The 21,775-nt window shown below is 44.8% G+C and overlaps 1 protein-coding gene across 4 annotated transcripts in view; it reads right to left on the bottom strand.

The window, feature by feature from the left end:
- Positions 1 to 21,775, bottom strand: part of Farp1 (FERM, RhoGEF (ARHGEF) and pleckstrin domain protein 1 (chondrocyte-derived)) — a 266,618-nt gene that overhangs the window by 88,618 nt on the left and 156,225 nt on the right. For all 4 annotated transcript variants that reach the window (XM_005374079.2, XM_005374081.2, XM_005374078.2 and 1 more), the window contains exon 3: positions 3,872 to 3,976. In XM_005374079.2, the coding sequence (XP_005374136.1) occupies positions 3,872 to 3,976 (105 nt within the window). The remainder of the gene's footprint in view (positions 1 to 3,871; positions 3,977 to 21,775) is intronic.

Raw genomic sequence — 21,775 nt, forward strand, 5'->3', positions numbered from 1 at the left:
GGGAACCAAACACCTGTCAGGTGAAAAAATGAATATGGAATTAGAGTTGGCAGGTCCATGGCCTTCTGCCACACCTGGAGAAGGCCAGGGGACCAGGGAAGCTTAGACTGACCGTATGGACTAGAAAATGACAGCGTTTGGAGCTGAGCTAAGTGGAGGAAAACCAGCCTCCCCACCCGTTTTTCGGTGTGTGACAGATGGACTCACTCCAGTGGCTCTGAGCATAGTCTCGGACAGGAGCCAGTGCCCGCTCCTTAGGAAGGACTCACCCCTGGATTTGGGCTGGGCTCTCTTTTGTGTTCCTCCCCGATCTGCACCTCATCGGAAGCCCTGCTTTCTCTGTGCCCTCAGCGTGGGAGGCCCTTGGCCAGCAGCGCCTTCAGCCAAGCGTTAAACTAACTGCAAGATCCTGGGACCTGAATTGCTACACAGATCTCTTTCCTGTACTCCAGGAAATCCACCTTCTGGTCCTGCCCGTCTGACACCTCTGTCAGTGTGCCCACTGAGGCCCCACTCCTTCCGTCCACATGGGACTCATCATCCCCACCAGATATGGTCTTCTGACACTCTCCTCTAACAAGGGTACCAGATGCAAAGGAGACCAGCGCGAGCTCTCGCAATGCCTGCATGTGGCCTCCTACCCCGCTCAGTTCCCCAGCTGTCCCTCAGTTCGGCAGGCTGGTCTCCTGCTTACTCGCTGGAGGTCCCCACAGCTTTCCTGCTTCCAGCCTTGTCCAGTTCCAATTGGGCTGCAGATCTCTTTGTTAGGGCCAGGGACAGAGCCTAGCGACACAGCACCTACCTGGCAAGTGTGAAATCCTGAGTTTGATTCCTGGTACAAAAAAAGAGATCTCTTTCTAAACCAGAAATCAGATCATATCACATTCCCTGCTAGATGCACTGACAATGTCTAAGCCCAGAAGCTCCGCATGGACCCGTGCTGCCCATCCAACAGTCAGGCCCAGCTGGAGGAGTAGCGGGGTCAGATAATCGCCAGGGGTGCACAGGACGAAGACTCTGCATGGAAACACCTCACTCAGAGTCATCCAGATTGATTACATATTGAAATGATAATGTTTGGGGATATATATGGGCCCGTCAAAATATATTGTGACTGAAAACTTTTAAAATGTATTACAATGAAAGACACAGTGCCTTCATCCGCCTCAAAATATCCCCCCTTCGCTCTGAACACACTTATCCCGTCTCTCTTCCCACTTCCTGAAGCAGCTCTGGAAGTCTTCTCTCACGAGTGTCTTTACAAGGTGAGATCAAAAATACAGTGAATGCCGCTGCTGAGTCCCATCCAATGGAAAGCCAGGCCCATCAAAACACGACGGTGTGTCCTCGCCCACCCTCCTCACGGATCTGGTACTGTGTGACTTGTGGCTTTGCCCCCAAAGTCAAAACGCAAACACAAAAGGCAAACGCTGTCAATCAATTCAGGACATCAGGTTAGCTATGACAGCGCAACTAAAGACACTCATGAAAGAGGACTTCCAGAACTGCTTCAGGAAGTGGCAGGAATGACAGACAAGGGTGTGTGAAGCTAGCTGGAATACCTGGAGGGGAACTGCGCCAATACATTTTTTAAAAAACATTCACTACACTTTTTTTAGTCACACTTCATATAAGCTAAATAAAGTATATTTTAAAATTAATTTCATCTGATTTGTTCAAATACTTTTCAATGTAATAGAAGAGTTAAAGTTCTGTGTGTGCCCCTACTTCAGTGGACAGCAGCAGTGTAGAAAGAAAGCCCTTCTGATCTTGCTAGCCCCTTCTGCACACTCTCACTGCCAGTGTCTACTGTCACCACCTTCACACTGCCCTCTACCCGCAAGCCCTCAGCTCCGGCACTATTTGCAGGTTCCTGAATGGCCTGCTTTGCTTTCTGGGCTTTGTATATGAGATGCACCCTCTGTCAGGACAAGCTATTAAGTGAGCTCCTTCTGGTCTTGGAACTCAGTCTTGTAATATCTGGGGGGGATTTCCTGACCACAGTGCTGTGTGTTCCCCATTCTGGCCAACAGCACCATGTCTCCACAGACACCTGCCACACATCTACCGCCCCTGACTTGAGCCCGATGCCAGCTGGGTATAGGTTCTCTGCATTGTACTCCTTACCGGGTCACCAGAATAATGACTAGAAATTCTGGGAATACAGTATATATGAAACTAAAGATAAAAAGAAATGCAATAGAAACTTATAGCCTAGGTGGCTGATAAAAGGCAGGCTAAACACAGCCTTAAGAAAGTGCCATCACCAAAAGAGATTTAAAAAATACTAGGAGGTTGTGCTCTAAATTTTGCATTCAAAATGGTTAAACCTTTTTAAAGGATAATCTGACACAGGTATGCCACTGGCTGGACAATGCCACACCTCTAGATCTGAGCTACAGAGACCTTTATATTTGTACATGCAGCATCATTTGTAAAAGCAGGGGGAAAAAAAAGAAAGAAAAGCCAAGTGGTGCACTGCTTATGGTTATAGTTACTACTGCAATATATGTGCACCCATGTTTATAGCAGCGCAATTTGTCATAGCTAAATCTTGGAAACAACCCAAATGCCCATCAATCAAGGAATGGATAAAAAAGGCATGGTATTTTATATAATGGAGTATTACTCGGCTATAAAGAAAAACTAGAAGATTCTATAGGTAAATGGATGCAACTAGAGACCATACTCAAAAGTGAAGTAAATCAGATCCACATGTGTTAAACACCATATTGTCTCAATAGTGTAAGAACCTGAAAGAGTAAATAAAATCCAACAAGTACAATAGATATTGTGAAAGGGAAAGAAATTGCTCAAAGGGAAAGAATAACTGGGATGAGGGAAAGGAGAAAAGAAAGAAAGAAGGAAGGGAAAAATATACGTATATACAAGGATAGCTGGATAATTTTACACTGATGTCTACTGGTTTATTGAAAGGAACAGTTCATGCTTACATTTAAAAAAAAAAAAAAGAAAGAAAGTTACAAATGCTATGCATAGCTGTGAAAAAGAAGGGAGAAGACTTGGTGGCCTGAAGAGGAAAGATTTCCCCCAGGAGGAAGGGAAAGGAAGGGACAGTGTCTCCTGTTTCTCCACATTTGTGCATTGCAAAGGACCCCCCCACTCCATGTAATGGTTGACACATTGTGTCAACTTGAAGACTAGAAGCTTAACTAAGTAACTCAGCAGCTCTACATCCTAGGGTGTAGAGAACCTGCCCTTACTGCTCTAGGATGTTGTTCATGTGTCAACCTGAAAGGTTTAGAAGGTTAACTAAGCAACTCAGCAGGGAATCAGGGTCCTTACCTTGTAAACATCCTGAGCCTGTACAAGAGGAGGGCAGGGAGATAGTGTGGGTGGAGAGCTAGCATACAATGTAAGGGAGGAAACGAGGCTTGCTTTCCCCGCCTTCTTGCTCTTGCTGCTTTTGCTGTTTTCTGCCACTTTGAACTGTTGTCTCTGGGCAATGCCACCCTGCCCTAGAGCTGGCTGACTATGGGCTGAAACCTCCACAAACTGTGAGTTAAATAAACCTTTCCTTCCTTCATTTTGGGTGTTGGGTTCTTTGTCTCAGCAATAAGAAAAAAGTAACCAAGAGAGTATGCATTTACAAAGCATGGGCGGTTCCTGGCGGGAAATGAAGGTGAGGAGTGTGAGGAGAAAGTCTTTGAGTGGGCTGATCATAGGCATGAATTACTTTCCTTACATATTTTAAGTTATATTTTTATTGTATATATATTTTAACTGTTCATGAGAGCTTCCTGGGTGTTATCTTTCTATCCTTCTGTATGTCCAAGGCGAGCTTCCGGTTACCCCCCACCCCCAAGTGGAGCAGAGAGTAAAACTGTGACATTAATCGGGCATCTCCTACCGTGATCTTTTTGTGATCAGGGAACTCCAGGCCAAAATAGTCGCCTTCCACGAGGTTGAGGTGGTTGCAAACTGCATCCAGCAGCACCTTCCCCGGAGCTCTTTGCTGTGAACAGAAAAAAACAGGTGTTACAGTGACACAAATCAGCCGTCACCAAGGACGCCTCCGGACTCTGAGTCCACGGGCTCTGCACAGCTTGCCCTTGCCTCCACCACGATAGCCCAAGCGCCAGCCCTGTCCCTGCTCTGCACACAGACCCTGCTATTCCCAAACTTAGATGCAGTTCTCTGCCATTTTCCCCACCCCAACCTCAGGCACATGTCCTGCCCTTTACTAGCAACAGACTTTTGCTTTTTAGGGCAGTTTTAGGCTTACAGAAAATAGCATTTTCCCCCTACCACACACACAGTGTCCTCTGCTATTAACATCACAGTAGTATCGTCCATTTGTTATAATTATAGAGCACTTACTATCTAGAATTTATAAGAATCACTCTGTACCATAACTGGCATTGACCAATCTATAGTGCCCCATCTCCACCATGACCATGGGAGGCAGAGAAGTTTACTGCATGGAACTGGCTTTGCCTTTAAAATCCTCTGTGCTCTCTGCCTAGCTATCCCTCCTGACTCCTGGCAACTACTAATCTCACTGTCACTACAGCTGTCCTTTGTCAACACAGCAGGGAACTGGAGTCACACAGCATCGAGCCTGCTCAGACTGGCTTCCTTCACTCAGGAATATGCATCTGAGGTTCGTTTCAGTCTTTTGGTGGCTTCATAGCTCGTGTCTTTTGTTATCAGTCACTGATATTCTATTACTCAGATGCACCTCAGTTTGTTTCTATGTCCAACTACTAAAGGGCATCTTGGTTGCCCCTGAGTTTTGGCAATTCTGAATAAAGCTGCAGTAAATATTTGTGTGGACGTAAGTTTTCAACTCATGACCCCAGGGCTTCTTGTGACAGTTGAAATCACATCCTCTCCAGCATCCACAGCTCTTTGGCTTTCTCCTCTAGGTTACTAGGTCACTTTGTGTAATTATCTTCTAAATTAAACCCACTGAAGGTAAAGGCTATCTTTCATTCATCCCTGTATCCACAACCCATTTTGTTGAATGGTTTGTATAAATTGATGGCTAAGAGTTCCTACTTAAGTGTGTGCCCTAAATTAAAATGTGGGCTCCTCAATCATCTTTATATTCCCACCATCAAGCAAAGAACCTGGCACTCTATGTCTGCTATTTATGCCTTGCAATGCCAACCGTACTCAGAAGATGCATGCATATGGTTGGTATTGAATCTGTAGGGAAGAGAAATACTTCACATAAAAATCTATGCAAAGGAACCAAATTTCTACTGTAAAGAGTTTAGAAACAGTGCCTCAGTTTCTCTTTGCAATCTGGTCAATTCCTAAAGATTCACTGGTAAAAAGAATCAAACTCCACCATACAGATTGGAAAGCACTGGCAAACAAATGTTCCAAAGACATCACTACCTACAGTCCCTGGCTTTACACTTTTGCCTTCGCTCTGATAAAAGCAGAACATGTTAGGTACCAATCAGTAACTCAGAGGACTGACAGTGACAAGTGAGGCCTGACAAGTACAATGAGGGACATGTCCGTTAGCCTGTCACTGCACGGGTAGAGGGTCCAATAAAGATGCGCAAGTGTTGTGCACGGACACCTTTTCTTCACAGGTGTCACTGCATGCTCCCATAGCTGCCCTCACCGAAATCTCAAAGATGCTCACAGCTACCTAAAGATGCATGGATCCCAGCATCATCCCAGCTCACCAGCTGCAGACTCTGAAGGTCTGGCCCATGGTCCCAGAGGAGTCATTTCACATGCACCGATGGCAGGGCAAACAGGTGATTGGCAGCAAGCCCTGTTCTTCCCTAGCAAACTCCTTCCCGGCCCAGGCTCACTCATCCAGAAGAATGGACGGAAGACAGCAGCATGGCCACCAGTCTTGTTTTCCTTCACTTCGGTACAGCAACCTGCCTGTCTCAGACACCATAGCACATGGGCAATCCCAGTCGAGCTGCTCAGGGGAGAATGAGCTGCTCTCTAGTGGTCCCTTGTCCTGGGTTCCTGTCCTCCCACCAGCCCCTCAATAGCTCCATGAGTAATTTATCCACAGCCACTTATCCCGGGCCTCCTCTCACACCAGTAACTCCAGTAAAATATGTAGATAAGTAGACCAAAGACTAAGATGCCGTGGAAGAACTCCTTTGTCACACAGCTTCCTCTTTTACAGGAAGACCAAACTCCAATTTCCTAATCCCTTCTTTCTCACAGTTCTTGACACTGCCTGTTTGTAGCAAAAATGAGCCACCAATTATCTGCCTTGCTGTCAGGCACTCATGTTTCCCAAAGAATTCCTGGAACTAAGGGAATTTGATGACTTCATCTAGATTTACAGAGTCTGAGAAGTGAGACTTGGCAGTTCAACGCTGGAAATCCAAACAAGCAGAAAAAAAAAAAAAAAAAAATCAATATACAATGGACGTCTTTATGGCCAGGGTGTTAAACTAAGCACTTCACAGGAGACAGGAGGGTGAGTTAACATCGAAACTGAGTCCTTTTCTGACTCAACAGAGACTCCTGTGACTGTATCGAACTGCTCTTGGTAATAAGGTCAGACAGCACTAAGACCTGGAACCTAAGCTTTGCAAATACTACATGTGCTCCACGAGAAACCAACATGGCATGTGACTGACGTCCTGTAGACAGGTTTGAAATAGAAGCCTGGACTCTAGGTCTTGATGACAAGTTGGGTCTCAATTTGTAAAAATTTTCTTAAAATTCATTATTTTGTACACATATTTATAGAAAATGACTTTTCTATGGTACTGAAATTTTTGTACAGAAAGGCATCAACTTACTGCTTGAGTGATAGCTTTACAATTCTTAAAATTCATCTATAAAGTAGATGCCTATAACATATTCCATGACTTCCCCTTATAGTCCCTGCAGGGCTGTAAGGAAACCCAGCATGCAGCATGACTAGAAAGCATTACTAAGGGCTTAAATGCACCCACTGCAAGACAATTTCATGGGTAAATGCACTCTAATGGGTCCCCTGGACTCAGGGTTAACATCCTAATGTGTACTTGGCTGATACAGTTTAAAACACCTCGGGACATCATGATCCCACGATATATTCCAGGACTTAATTCCTTTTCTTTTAGGAATTGCTACAGAACTGACTGAGTGTATCAATGCACCCAGTACAAGATTCTGCATCTCAGAGAAGAAAGTTAGGGGAAATGTTTCCTTCTCATTCTTGAAGTTATTCCTCTTACCTTAGATTTATGCATTAGGGTAGGATATCATCTCTCTCTATCTGTCTCTAATGTGTTTTTCAATTTCATTCAGAAAGTGATTCTCTTACAAAACACATCATAGACCATAAAATGGTGCTGCTGCTATGGAAAACAGTATATTGAAAAAAAATAAATATAGAATCATCATATGATACAGCAATTCCACTTCTGGCTATAGAACCAAACACTATGAAAGCATGACATTGAAGAGATACTTGTACACCTATGCACATAGCAGCATTATTTAGAAGAACTTAAAGCAGAAAGCAACCCAAATGTCCATCCATGGATGAATGGATAAAATGTGCTATATGCACATGTGTTGATTTTCCATTAATATAATGAAATGTCCAAGGCTGGGTGACTTTATAGAGAAAAGATGCATGTTTAGCTCACAGTTAGGTTGAGAGGCTCAAGAACTTAGAACCAACATCATCATCTTGGACCTGGTGACCAATGGTGAATGATATCACCATGGCCAGAGTGAGTGCAGGGACAAGAAATCACATCTCAAGACAGGAAGCCAAAGAAGCTGGAAAGTTGCAGGCCTGTGCTATTATAACAACCCTCTGTAGATCTCCTAACAACTTCCTTATTCTTTTCCAAGGGCAGCAGCACCAATGACCTAAGGTCCTCCCATTAGGCCCCACCCCTTAAAGACTGCAGCTCCTCAACAGTGTTCCACTGAGGACCAATCTTTCAACACACAAACATATGGAGCGAAAGCCACATCCAAATGATGATGACACACAATGGGATATTCCTCAGCCCTAAGATTCAGGAAGTTCTGGGACATGCTCCTTCATAGATGAACTTTCAGGACGCTCTGCTAAGTGAGCTCTCACAAAAGGGCTCAAATGACTTAAACAGGGAGTTGATTTTCACTGGGAGTTGGAAAAAGTTCAGGAGACAGACTGTGGTGACGGTTGAACAACAGTATGAATGTAGTCAAGGTCACTGAATCGTACACTTAAAAATGGCTACAATTGTGTTTTATGTTATGTGTATTTTACCACAATAAAAAATACAGAAGAAAAATGAGAGAAGTGACAGAATAGAGTTCACCTCTAGAAACAACTAGAGAAGACTACTCACAGCACAATCTGTTAACAGCACTTTTAAGAGTAAGAAAATAAATGAGCCATCTTCTTTACATTATATCCAAGAACAACATTGATGGCAGGACCTCCTCACACAGGGAAAATGAGTGGAAACTGCGTGTGTGCACCAGTTGCTAAGATTTCTCAGCATAAAGAGTTCCTTTATGTGTGTCTGGCAAAAAAAGACACTAAACCCACATATTTGGAAGTAACCACAAATTATGCATTTGGGGGAGGCTTTGCGCTGGGCACCAAGGATGAGATTCCAAAGCTACAAAACCATTGGCTTTTTATGGCTTTAGAAAAGGCCCATAAACGAGTCAATAAAGTTTGAGAGGCGAAAAAGTAGTAAGAGCATAGACTAAGCGGGCAGAACACAAGAAGAGACCCCAAGGAATTAATCTGCCAACGTGTTTTCTCAGAGTAATTTACTTCAGATCAATCACTCTCAATCTTTCAGTCTCTCAGTCTATCTCTCTTCTGGCTGCTCAAACATTGGGAGGAGAAACTGAATTATCATTTGAAAATCTATATATTTCAGTAATGGTTTAATATGAAGGAGATCTGATGGCAAATGAACGTATTCTCAGGTGTCCCCAACTGTACTCAAGGTGGGGCAGATCTGTAACAGTCCTATCATGTCTAAGAACCTGACTCCATACACTACCAATCTTGATTAGCGTATTTTAAAAGTATACTTACAAGAGGTCAAGCAGTCATTATAATGTTTTATGTTGGAGAATAAACCAGGGGTTAGCAAGACTGCATAATCAAATTTTAATCTTTTTTCTTGGTGACTACATTTAATTATGCTCCAAGAAGCATCTGGATTGTAATCCACTGCACAAACAAGTTGGCTCACTCCAGAGTGTGTCCCTATGGCTCTCTCCTTCCTGAGTTGGCTTTTCACTGGGTCCCATGAAATCGCATTTAGCAGGAGGCTAACATTCTTGGGGAATGCCTGGTAAGTGGGCACTGAATACTAAATGCTATTCACAACCTGGGCTAGCCTTGTGCTACCAGAAACTGCGACCCCAACTGGCTTTAGTGGACTGTGTCTTAAACTACTTCCAGGCCTTCATGTTTTTTCTATTACATGAAGTTTTACGCAGGATTTTTTTAACTTCTAAAAGAACAATTGTAGATTGGGGATACATTTTTCCTCCTCCTTCCCAACTTCCTCCAAGAGCTGAATAAATTAACCCCCTACTTGATAAAGCTGAAGTTCTGCCTTCCAGCTGTTACCTCCTCCACAGAAATCTGTGCTGATGCTGGTTGACAAGATTTACAAAATTTGCATCTGCAGAGGTTTCAGGGAGCCATTTGGAGGTTTTATCTGTTTTGAGATTGGCACGACCATGACACCAGGCATACATCGTGCAACAGGCTTGTCCTCTTTTTTCTACCCTTAATATCTTTTAGAATATTGCTCAAAGTCGTATAACCCACAGATTGTATGATATCACAATGTCACAGCATTTCTCACAGCGACTTGGCAAGTTCTAATCGGGTCGAGGTACATTGATGGAGCTAACAGAGACACATGTGGGCACTATGCTAAGTACTAGAGTAGCTAATTCAACCTTCAAAGGCCCTCTTTCCAAACAAGGTCCCATTCACAGCTACCAGGCATTAGGAAATGAATGCTATCTCATTGAGGGGTACAGCTCAGCCCCTTACGGTGGGTTTTGTGTCTGTTACTCTGGCTGAGTCTCCGGAAGTTATTAGCCTAAGGTGGAAATCAGGGTGAGACTGCTGAGACACCCAGCCAGCCCTGCCTACATGGATCCCTGTGTCTGGCAGCAAGCTACTCAAGCTCAGCAGCAGCAGCAGCAGCAGCAGCAGCATCTGTTGGAAGTGAGTTAGAAATGCAGGTTTTCAGGCTTCACCTTGGCCGCTGGCATCAGCATCTGTGGCTTTCTCACTGTCCCCATGGACTCACTGGGCGCGTTCAGTTGTCAAAGTACCACTCAGGGTCACTCCCCCTGCATTCCAGGGCAGAAACAGGCACAGACGGCACCAACTCCGCCCTTGGCCCTGGCGTCGTGCAGCCTGCTGCTGTGACTGCTGGGCTGTCCATCCAGGGACGTGGCAGGGACACACGTTCGGGTCAGGAGTGGGACCCTGCCACTGTGGACCCGGCCCACTGCCCCTTCCTTCATTCTACACAGTTCCGTCTCCCTTTCCCCGCCCAGGAGCCACGGCACCAATGGAGGCCTTGTGTGCTGAGCCAGGGCCTGGGCGAGGCTCTTTGCAGTCATAAGTTTTTCCATTTAATTCACACATTAGTCTAGAAGGGAGCGCAGACCTGCAGTCCTTTCATGACTCCAGGTGCCAGGACTGAGCTGTGTGCCCCAAATCCGCGTGTGGAAACCCTAACCCCTGTGTATGTGCAGTGAGGCAGTAACTGAGGTTAAATGAGGTGATGCGGACGAGGGCTGACCCAGCAGGAGCAGGGTTTTTAGAAGACTAAAGACCAGAGACTCCTCACTGCTGTCTCTCCACCACGTGAGAACACAGTGAGAAGGCAGCCACGTGGAAGCCCTCACCAGAGCAGGGATCAGCCAACACCTTCATTCCAGACGTCTCATCCTCCAGCACTGTGAAGAAAAGTTTTTCCATTGTTTACGACACACCCTGTGTGGTTTGTTATCATGACCCAAGCTCCATCTGTGTCTAAACCTGTGTTCACCTGGCAAACTCCTACTCAACCCTCAAGGGCCACGTAGATGGGCTTTATTTTTTAAAAAGAGGTTTATTTTAGCTCACAGTTCGTAGAGGTTTCAGTCCATAGTTTGCTGGCTCCAATGCAGGGCAGCACGGCAAAGGAAAAGCAGTTCATAGTAGCCGGAAGCAGAGAGCAATCAGGAACGGAGGGAGGGGGACAAAGACCCTTCCAGGCCATGCCCCCAGTGACTCACCCCCTCCAATCCGGCTTCCGCTCCCCGATCACATTCAGCTATAAGCTCATCAGTGGACTAACCCAGCAGAATATCACACCTGTGATCCAACCACCTTCCCAAAGCCCCACCTATGAGCGTATAAAGCTTTGTGGGGGACAAGACATCTAGACATAAACTATAACACAGGTGTAACCAAGTTCAGATGAAACCATCAGGGTGAGTCCTGAGCTAATATGATGTGTCCTTATAAGATGATGACATGAAGACAGAGACACGAAGGGAGAATAATCTCAAGTGACAAAGGCACCAGGATTGCAGCTACCACTGGCTCCCCCCAGAAGTAGGGGGGTGGTCATGAAGACACTGCCCAGTGTCAGGAGGGCACGGCCCTGCCCACAGTGTGATTTCAGATGGTGACGTAAGAAGCTCCTGTCATTGTAAGCCACCTACTGGCATTTTGTTCCCATGGCCCTAGGAGTAAACATGGCCACGTCAGGACTACCAGCTTCCGGTGCTCAGCCACACGTGGGCGACGGAAACAGTGTAGTCACAGTCAGCTCCGCTCCTTTGGAACAGAGATTATAACAAAATAAAACCCGGTGAGCAGAGTGGGAATAACATCCAAATCCCCCTGCCTCAACAATCAAACACACAACAAAAACAGTAGAGGATTATGGGGGGAGTGATCTATTTTTCTTACTGCTAAAAGATCTCCTCTTTACTGCTGCTGCTTTGGATATGAAGTGTGCTCCACAGTTGGAGTTCTTCCTATAAAATGTCTCTTTTGAGACCCTTACAACCTGGGGAGGTGGGCAAAGCGGATGCTGAGCTCAGAAATTACATGAGCTCCCAGCTTACCCCACCACCACCCCAACCAGACCCTTCCTACCCATTCACCCCCATTCCAGCTCCCAGTAAAGAGCTATCAGTGCAGCCCAAGTCTAGGGGAAGCATGGGGAGAAGCTCCCAGGAGCCCACACATCTGTCCATAAATGTGCTATTTTTCCTAGAAAGATTAGCACAAGGCCATAGCCAGTCTGGGCTTAATGTAAACTAGGAAGTCAAATGGCTATGTACAGCAGACTGAGCAGAGACCGCACATCTTCGCTGCACCCAGATAAGTTGAAAAAATGACAGATAAAAGAATGAAAAATATGAATAAATTCCTAGAAAGAGAACAAGAGAGAGGAGACAACAGGTGAGAGATTTCCCCCAAATGTTTAGAAGATCACAGGGAAGTGAGCTGAAATCCAATTATAAGGAAAGGGGTCAGCAATAGAAAGCCACCAAATTACACAGAACAGTCCCAGAAGGCCAAAAACGGGAGACACCAGGCACCTCTGATAATGCAGGAGCGATAAGAATTTACAGAAGCACTGTCATTTCGATCTTCATGCAGCTAAGGGCTTATAACTTAAAAGAAAAGGTTATAAAAAGGAGAATTTGGTTAACAAGGATGAGCCAATAAAAATAAAACACTGCACAGCAGAAATAAAAATTTCCCAGAACAGTTTAACAGCGAAGTCGAGAACTCCCGGAGGAGATAGAATCACAGGTTAGAAGACAGGACACCAGGGCAGGGATTAGACACTTGGGGACCTGAGTTCTGGGGCTCTGGCTTGTGAATAACGTGATGTGCACGGCCGGCCCATCCACTGCTTAATGATGAGAACACGTCCCAGAGTGCACTCAAAAGTCCTGGGTCCTCATGAACAAAACGGCACAAGATGGAACCAGGCACAGAAAAAAAGACAATCAAAAGACACAGTAAACACAAGGTGTGTGAGGCAGTTGCTGGTCCAACTCTATTTTACAGTGAATGTTTTCTATAAGGAGGAGTACAGTCTGAGCAATGAATGATTCAGCGTATTGTATACTACTGCAACTGTATACTGTATATAACGTATGTGCTCTACATTTTTTGTTTTGCTTTTTTTTTTCCTTTGGCAGTATTGGGATCATGCCCAGGGCTTCTGCACTGAGCTACATCCCCAGTCCTTCTTATTTTGAGTGGGTGGGTGGCTTCACTTTCAAGAAGTCCTGTGCCAATCTGATTTGTACCCTCTGTTTCTCTCTTTCTCTCTCTTTCTCTCTCTCTCTCTCTCTCACTCTCTAAGTTGCTAAATTGTCCAAGCTGGGTTCAAAGTTGCAGCCCTCCTGCCTCTGCTTCCCAGAGCGCTGGGATCACAGGTGTGCACCATTGTGCCTTGTGTGTGCAACGCTTTTATGCACACAGCTGGCATACAGCTGGTAGTCACTGATACCAGATCAGCTCATGCGGAAGGTACTGTGTGAATGGTATCACTTTATGCCGTGCGTGACTGTCCTCTAGGAGCCAACTTGCTTTCCTGCCTTTTTACTTTCTGAGACATTAGGTGATAGTGTCTGTGTATATAGACCTGAGTCAGACACGACTGCCTCGGCCTCACCTCATCTCATCTCACGGTGGGCAGCGGGGCCCGACACCCTTGCATACCCGTACTGCCTCTCTGCCACACCCGCCAGACCCTTGCAGCCTGGAGGACAACCGAGTGCCCCAGGTAACCCCACCCGGGGCAGGCTGCTCCTGATGCCTCGCTTTCGCTCCTGGGAAATGGGCGTGACGACTGTGGGGGTGGGAACGGGATGACTTAGTGGACACCAAGCTCTTCGGATGTACCAAGGGCTCAGCAAGCTCAGGGTACCAGCAAGGACGATGGAGCAAGCGGAAGAAGAAGAAAAGGACTCAGCTGAACAGCCAACCGGATGGTGCCCTGGACAGGAAACGGCGTGATCACCACTGACAGGAAACTCCAGCTCCAACTCTACGAGCCGGAACAAGGCTTTCATTCTAGGGGAACGGGCTCAGCGCGTAGGGCTGCGGGGCCTCGGCCCACAACGCTGCGATTCTTCCGCTGGCTGTGCGCTGGGGGCGGCCGCTCCGCCCGCGAGGACACAGTGTGTCCTTGTTCCTGGCACTGAGCCCCGGCGTTCTGAACACTCACTAAACACACTTCAGGGAGGGCTCAGAGCCCCGACTGCAGGACATGGGCAGAATGGGCCCTTTCAGCTCGCCCTGTACGCAGTGACGCTGAAGCCACAGTGCCCTTAGCACTGCAGTTCCTGCTGCCTGCGTCCCAAGACTTTGGAGAGACTGTGTGTGTGTGTGTGTGTGTGTGTGTGTGTGTGCGCGCGCGCGTTCATGCGTAGGTGTGACAAAAGAAATCAGGAGAAAAAATGACCTATAAGAGAATTCAGCTACTCATTATTTGCTCCTGACCTTGTACCGCTCATTATTTTTTGATCACTAAGAAGCAGATGAATAAAAAATTCTAACATTTATTATTTTTTTCTAAAATGTATTACAATAAAAAAAATCTTTCTTGATGTTCTGGGACTGCGTCCAGTGAGGCGCGGAGTAACATGCTGCATGTAGAATGGAAAAGGCCGGACTGGCCGCTCAGGGAGAGTGTGATACCGTTGCCAGCAATAGAAAAACGCTTGCTTGCCCCTCCAGGCGGTGTAGTTTGGCTCCTTTCCCCTTGGGCCCAGTGGCCTAAGCCATAAAAGCACATTCACCGCTCTCGGTTAGTTGAATTTTCTAAAAAACAAAACAAAAAAAATACCTGGTATGGCCAGGTGTGGTGGCGCACGCCTGTAATCCCAGACCTTGGGAGGCTGAGGCAGGACGATTGCCATGAGTTTGAGACCAGCCTCGACTATATAGTCAGTTCACGGCCAGCCTGAACTACACAGTAAGACCCTGTCTCCAAAACAAAACAAAACAACCTGGTACCATACACTTGGCATCCAAATTATTGCTTCAAAGAAAGTGAAAGTAGACATTTTGTTGAAGTTTGCTTAATGTTGGCAGAGAAAGGTGAAGATTTTGCTTGTAGAACAAAGCCACCGAATATCTGGGGTTCCTGACTCATCCTCAACTCTCTACCTTGTATTAAAAACACGGCTTTCTTCTAAGAACCACCTCCAAGAGCGTTACCCAGAAGGAAAATTATTCTGTATACACACGCTCTGCAGAAAACATTAACGCATTCTCAATGGGAACATTCTCTCCATACTGAGAAGGAATTAAAAAAAAATTTTATGCAAAAGGTTTTTAAATTAAAAACACTTGAATCAAAAGTAAGTGTGAAAACAACTTTCAAGATCTTTTAAGACTTCTCAGATCTGGGGGCTCCAGGACTCTTACACCCAAGCAAATACCTTCTTGCTCTGCTTGAACATGGCTTTCCCCTCTGCAGCTCCTGGGGAAGGGTGATGGCCACTGTAGCAGCACTGGGAGGTGGGGCTTTCAGGAAGTGACCAGGTCCTTAAGGCAGACGGATGCCTCTCTTGAAGGAGCACATTGTTTTCTAAAGCTCGTCATTCCTCATGCTGTTTCTTCTGCAGGCATCTGTTGGCGCTTCTGCTCTTTGGCCATGTTATGGGACAACACAAGGCCCTCTCGAGAAGCCAAGCAGATGTTGGCATCATGTTCCTGGATGTCCCAGCCTCCAGAACCATGAGCCAAAATACACTTCTTTTTCTAAGTTACCCGATCCCGGGCATTGCTTATAGCAACAGAAAGTAATCTAACATATTTTTATTTTTCATTCTTCTTCATGTTCTTTTCACACTTAATATTCTGCTAACCATGATAGTGAGTGGGGGCGGGAGTGGGCCAGCCTGAGGTTTGCATATCTTCAAAGGGGTTGGAGTTCTACTGAAATCCTTAGTGAGCACATGCCTTTGAAAGACCAGAAAGCCCCAATTAATGGAAATGCATAGATTCTAGGGTTAGCCAAAAGAAACTTACAAATAAGTCCATTAAAAAAGTACAAAACAGATATAGCACAGACAGGAAGTAAACTGGGGAAGGGGTGTTATTGTTTAATCAGGATAGTTATATTTGAATTCATTTTTTTTTTCCAGTACCAGGAATTGAACTCACGACCTTGCACTTGCCAGGCGCTGTGCCGCTGAGCTAAATCCCCAGCTCCAGGATAGTTGTATTTGGGAAAACAAAAAGAGGTCTGTGGGTAGGTAGTGGTTATGATTAAAAAACAGTGTGAATTACCTAATGCCACTGAACTGTACAGTTAAAATGGTAAAATTAATGTTGCATGCATTTTACCATAGCAACAACAACAAAAAACGTATCGAAAAGTACTGACAGTCTACTAAAAGGAACGGTCAGTATGGGGAAAGGGTAGGAAATGTTAACCACCACAAAAAATACTTTCATTGTAAAGAAAGACGAAGAGGGAAGCCTAATTTTTCCTTTATTTTCAATGGCTGAAGCTATTACTACTGGGTATTAAAATGTGTGTGATTACACTTGGGAGCAGCAAACAATGAAGAAGGCAGGGGTCTTTAGTTGTCAGGTCAGGACTCTAAAGCCTGGCCTACCACTTGGATGGCCAATGTGGGCATTGGTTTCCCCATCCTAATATTGGGAATGAAATGATATCCTCTAAAGGAATGGCTGTGAGAATTAAATGAGGTAAATACACATATAATGTCAAGCACCAGTAGCACTGTTTTATTCAAAATTAAGAGTTAACTACCACCCTTCATTTTTAGTTGAAAGATCTCCCATGCTATTTCTGGCTCTGGGTGCTATAAACAGTGCTTTGAGTATTTTAAATCTCTCTATGCTTTGACCACTATAAAATAAATTTGAACTTTCTGTATTTTAGTATATTCTCACGAGGGGTTAGGGAATACAGAAAATATAGGGGAGAAAAGATAGAGTCCATATAATGTACAGACTAGAAAAACATAGAAAAACACTGTAATATTGTGCATATGTGTACAGTGTATGCACAAGTGCATATGTGTACAGTGTGTGCATGTGTGCATATGTGTACAGTTATGCATGTGTGTTTACTGTGATGACAGTCCCCTCAAGTAACTCACTAGATGAGTAAGCCAAAGTATGTGCACACAGAGATTACAGACTTAAGAAAAATTTTACAAATAAATATATATCAAAAGTACAAGAAGCAGATCCCAGACAGCCTTCTAGAAGGACTAAACATTCTGAATTACTAATTACACTTGTAAAACACATCTCAAGACAATGCCATCTTAGGTGTTAATAAACCACACTGCTGAAAACTCAGATGTTTCTGCATGGTTGACATGCCAGATGCTATACCAGGATATAATCAGAGAGTTGTCTCCAGCAGAACAGGCACTCCGGAAATCAGTTTCACCTGGAAGTGTCAAAGCAGCCACCTCCTCTTGCCGCCTACCTAGAAATCCTGCAGATGGGAATGTTTACGTCCCTAACCACAAATGTCCCAGGTGCTGGGGAAGAGGGCACCGGGTCACTCACCGTCAACACTGTTCTTCTCAACTTCACTTTTTTTGAGTACTTGGATGAAATTTTTCCATGACAATTTTCTTGACTTTCTCTCCTAAGTTTGACCTGTGTCATACATGATTATCACCCGATTTATCACATAATTTCCAAACAGTCTCTTGAATCAGCTCAGTCAAGAACAGTCATCTTTACTAATGCCATGCCTCCACTCAAAACGCTTTTCACTGAGAGTGTAAAAGCCATACCCCTTACAATGGGGAAGGAAAACATAAGTTCTCAATGATCCGCCCCACCCACCACCTCCCCCAGCACGTCTCCCTCATGCTGACCACATGCAGCCACAGCAGCTGCTCTCCAGGCTCACAACCACCTCAGGGCCTTTGCACAGGCTGGGACTCTCTCCCCCATGGAATCTTCAAGGACACTTTCCTCACCTTTTTCTCATCTTTACTCAAATGTCAGCTTTTTACTTGAGCCAGGTAGAGAACAAAATTTTATTTTGAGAAGTTGTTGCTCAAAGAGTTCACGCCTTCAAAAGCCAGAAGTGCACACCATTAACAAAAGATCCATCAGAGGAAAAGATGTTTAAAGGAATATGAGAGGGCTGGGGATATAGCTCAGCAGCATAAGCACCAGCCTGGCAAGCACAAGGTCCTGAGTTTGATTCCCGGTACAAAAAAAAAAAAGGCATATGAGAAAATGAGAGTGATAATGATTAGGAATACAACCAGACCGACCATGTGACAGTCACATGCACAAGGTTCTAGGAAGAAAACTTCCTGTCCCAGGAAGCAGTTAGGTCACACTGCTCAGCCTTCCTGCCTCGTCCTCTGATGGCGTTTACAAATAGGCCAAGGACGTGAAGATGGTGCAGGGTTGCGGGTATAGCTCAGTGGTATGGTGTCTGCCTGGCAAGCATAAGGTCCTGAGTTTGATTCCTGGTTTAAAAAAAAAAAATGCTGCAGACATGGCCTTTTCCAATTCTGCACTTTCAGGGTATCTGGAAGCCCAGATCTTTGGGGGCCGGCTCACCTGCCACCTTTGTTGCTGTTGTGTGACTGTTTGAATGTTTAGTAAGAAAGACGCCTGCAAATGACCACATTTCATTGTTAAAATTTTACGCTCAGCTCAAGCCCTGTGGTACAAAACCTCATCTTGGGCCAGGCGTGGTGGCACACACCTGTAATCCCAGCACTCGGGAGGCTGAGGAAGGAGGATCATTGCGAGTTCGAGATCAGCCTGGGCTACAAAGTGAGCTCCAGGCCAGCCTGAACTGCATAGCGAGATCCTGTCTCAAAAAGACAAAGAAAAAAATTTCATCTTGAAGGAGACCATCCAGCGGTCCCCACTTTAATGAAGCCTCGCCTTTGAGCAGGAAGATGGAAGGCAAGGGGAAGGTGCGTGATAAAAAACACGGTCCTTGATTTCACATCCCGCATGAAACCCTGCCAAGTATAAACTCAATTTAGTAACGTAGGCAGCCTGCGGTGACATGATATGAACACAGATATAAAAGCTATCTTTGAAAACACATATTTCTGAAAAAACAAAGTCAAGCAGTAAGAACTGGCTTTAAAATCAGAAGATATTTCTAGGTCTTCTATCATTGAACAGCCTTTGAGGCATTAATCTACAGGGGAGACTTGCAACAAGGGACATACAATAAAACACAGCGCGTCCCTTTCCCTACAGTCAGGGTTACACACAGTGACAGTATTCCAGCAACAGTGTACACGCATTAAATGCATTTTGTCCAAATTCATAAGCAAGAACATTAGCACTCGAAATAAATCAAACTGAAATGCCAAAGGACCATTGAATCCTTAAACAAGGATTCAATCACCTGTCAAAAATTAAACAAGTCTTAAAAGAAGAAATAAAGTACACAAGCTTGCCTAGAAATTGGATCATTGAGACCAGAAGATCTAATTTTTAAAACCTTCCACAGTCCGATTTCTTACCCAACCCTGCACAATGACTTTAACATATTTTAAACAGCGATCTAAAAGAGAAGATAACTGCGGCTGCATATACTGTGGATACAGGGTACTCTGTTTTACAAAACCACTGGGCAGATTCCATTTTGTTTTCTTTGACTTACAGACATGATTAGTCCAAACCACACTAAAGGAGGAGAGGAACCTCAAGAACAAATATGTTTGTGAAAAGAAAGCAGAGAACACGTTCATAGAAACTGGATGCAGAACGGTGCTTAGAAAGGGCGAGGGCATAGGCGAGTGCTTCATGGGTATAGGGTTTCAGACCTGCAGGATGAAAACATTCTAGAGCTTGATTCCACAGCAACACTGTGAGTAACTGACCACTGCTGCACCATGTGCATTTGCTTGATTTTTTTTTTTTTTTTTGGTACCAGGAATCGAGCTCAGGACTTTGCACTTGCCAGGCAGATGCTTGCGCTGCTGAGCTATATCCCCGGCCCACACCGTGTGTATTGCACCATGGTAAATTTTAGGCTATTTTTTAAACCACAATTTTTAAATAAGAGTACATCACCATGACTGAGCCCTAGAAAAAGAGTATTTCCATAGTGGTACTACAGGCAAGGATGGTTTTCATTCATTGTTTGGAACGAAACTATAAAGCAGAAACAAACACTGCCGACAGGCAATATACCTGCCACTGCATGGCTTCGCTTGTTTATTCATCACCAAGCTGAGTGAGCCATTTGTGTCTTGACGCTTGATTTTCATTCATTTTTCAAAGCAGTCTCCTATTGAGGGACTGCCCAGTGGAAACATTTCCAAAGCACTTACACTGTTAACAGCTCTGTTTCCACTCAGTGTGCCCCGGAGCCTGTCAGGCAAAGCTAGGAAGAGAAGCGATAAGACACGCTTTGTTTTCTCTGCTGAACCGCCCTGCGGCTGTCGGTATGCATAGGGAACTCAGTGCAGTCTGGGGCTTTCAGGTTTTTTTAATATCTATTTTTTAACACATGCAACAAAACTCTTAGCAGTGTGCCGGTTTCCACCAAATCCTCAGGCGCACATACTTTCCTGTCTGACACCTCTATGAAGACCAAACTGGAAAAAGTACAAATATTAGGAAAAATATTCTAGAGAAAGCTGCAGAGGATGTGTAGAAGCACATGCCTCTTTCATGTATAAATCTGGCCTTTGACACCTCTGTGTAATTTTTAATTAAGGAATTCTGAGTTCACTGGAATAAGGTGGACTAGCAAGTTAGAACTACGAGTAATACTTCTGCGGTATTTGTATTATACTAGCATTTGTAACTTTCTTTTTTTGAGAGAGGGTCTTGCTGTGCAGTGCAGGCTGGCCTTGAACTCACTGTGTACACCAGGCTGGCCTCAAACTCACAGCGACCCTCCTGCCTCAGCCTCCTAAATGAGTATTTGTAACTTTCAAGCCACAAGTCATCACTGGGTGATGAAGACAGAAACTAGAACAGTGCTGATAAGACTGCTTACTCCTGCAATGATGAACTGGCCTAAATTCAATCTGCCACTGAACAGTCAGGGGGAAGCCTTCATTTTCAGGGATTTCTTACAGATAACCAAGTAAAGTACCAGGATTGGTCCATAAAAGAGAGGCAATGATAAAGACAGAAAAAAAAAACCAACCCATATACCATTTTAATCCAACCAATGATAAGTAAAAAGATGGACCAATTATGTAAAAACAATTGTATACTCTTAGATGTACTATTTTCAATACTCATAGAAAGATGGGTTGTTGAAATATAGGAATAAAATAATTTCTTTCTGTATCAAATGCTCAACTCATGCTCTTCATGGTTTATTTCTACAAGCCTTCTTTTTTTTTTGGTACTGGGAATCAAACTCAGGACCTTGCGCTTGCCAGGCAGGCACTTATGCTACTGAGCTATGTCCCTGGCCCTTTATAAGCCTTCTTAACAGATTATTTACCAAGCAGCATGGGACACCTTCATTATTCTGCAGTGGTTCTTGATAAAGCATACAGGGTTGCTTCACATTCCCTATCCAATTTCAACTATTTTACTCATGATTGAAAAAGAGGGAGGGTCTGTGGCATGGTCAGTCAACAGAAGCCCCCATGCACCATAAATGATGGTTAAGAAGCCGAGGGTTGTGCAGACCAGTGGGTGAGAAAACCCTGAGTGGACGGCTAGCGTCTGAACCACAGCACCCCGAAGACCCCAGGAATAGAGGCTCTGGCTCCTCAGGGCCCCATGCTTCTGAGGTCTTCACTTGCCCACACGGCCAAGTTTCCAGGAAGAAATTTGGACAGAGTGGTTATGAAGACA

This window comes from Chinchilla lanigera, unplaced genomic scaffold, assembly GCF_000276665.1.
Source record: "Chinchilla lanigera isolate Chin_1 unplaced genomic scaffold, ChiLan1.0 scaffold00003, whole genome shotgun sequence".
Lineage (NCBI taxonomy): Eukaryota > Metazoa > Chordata > Mammalia > Rodentia > Chinchillidae > Chinchilla > Chinchilla lanigera.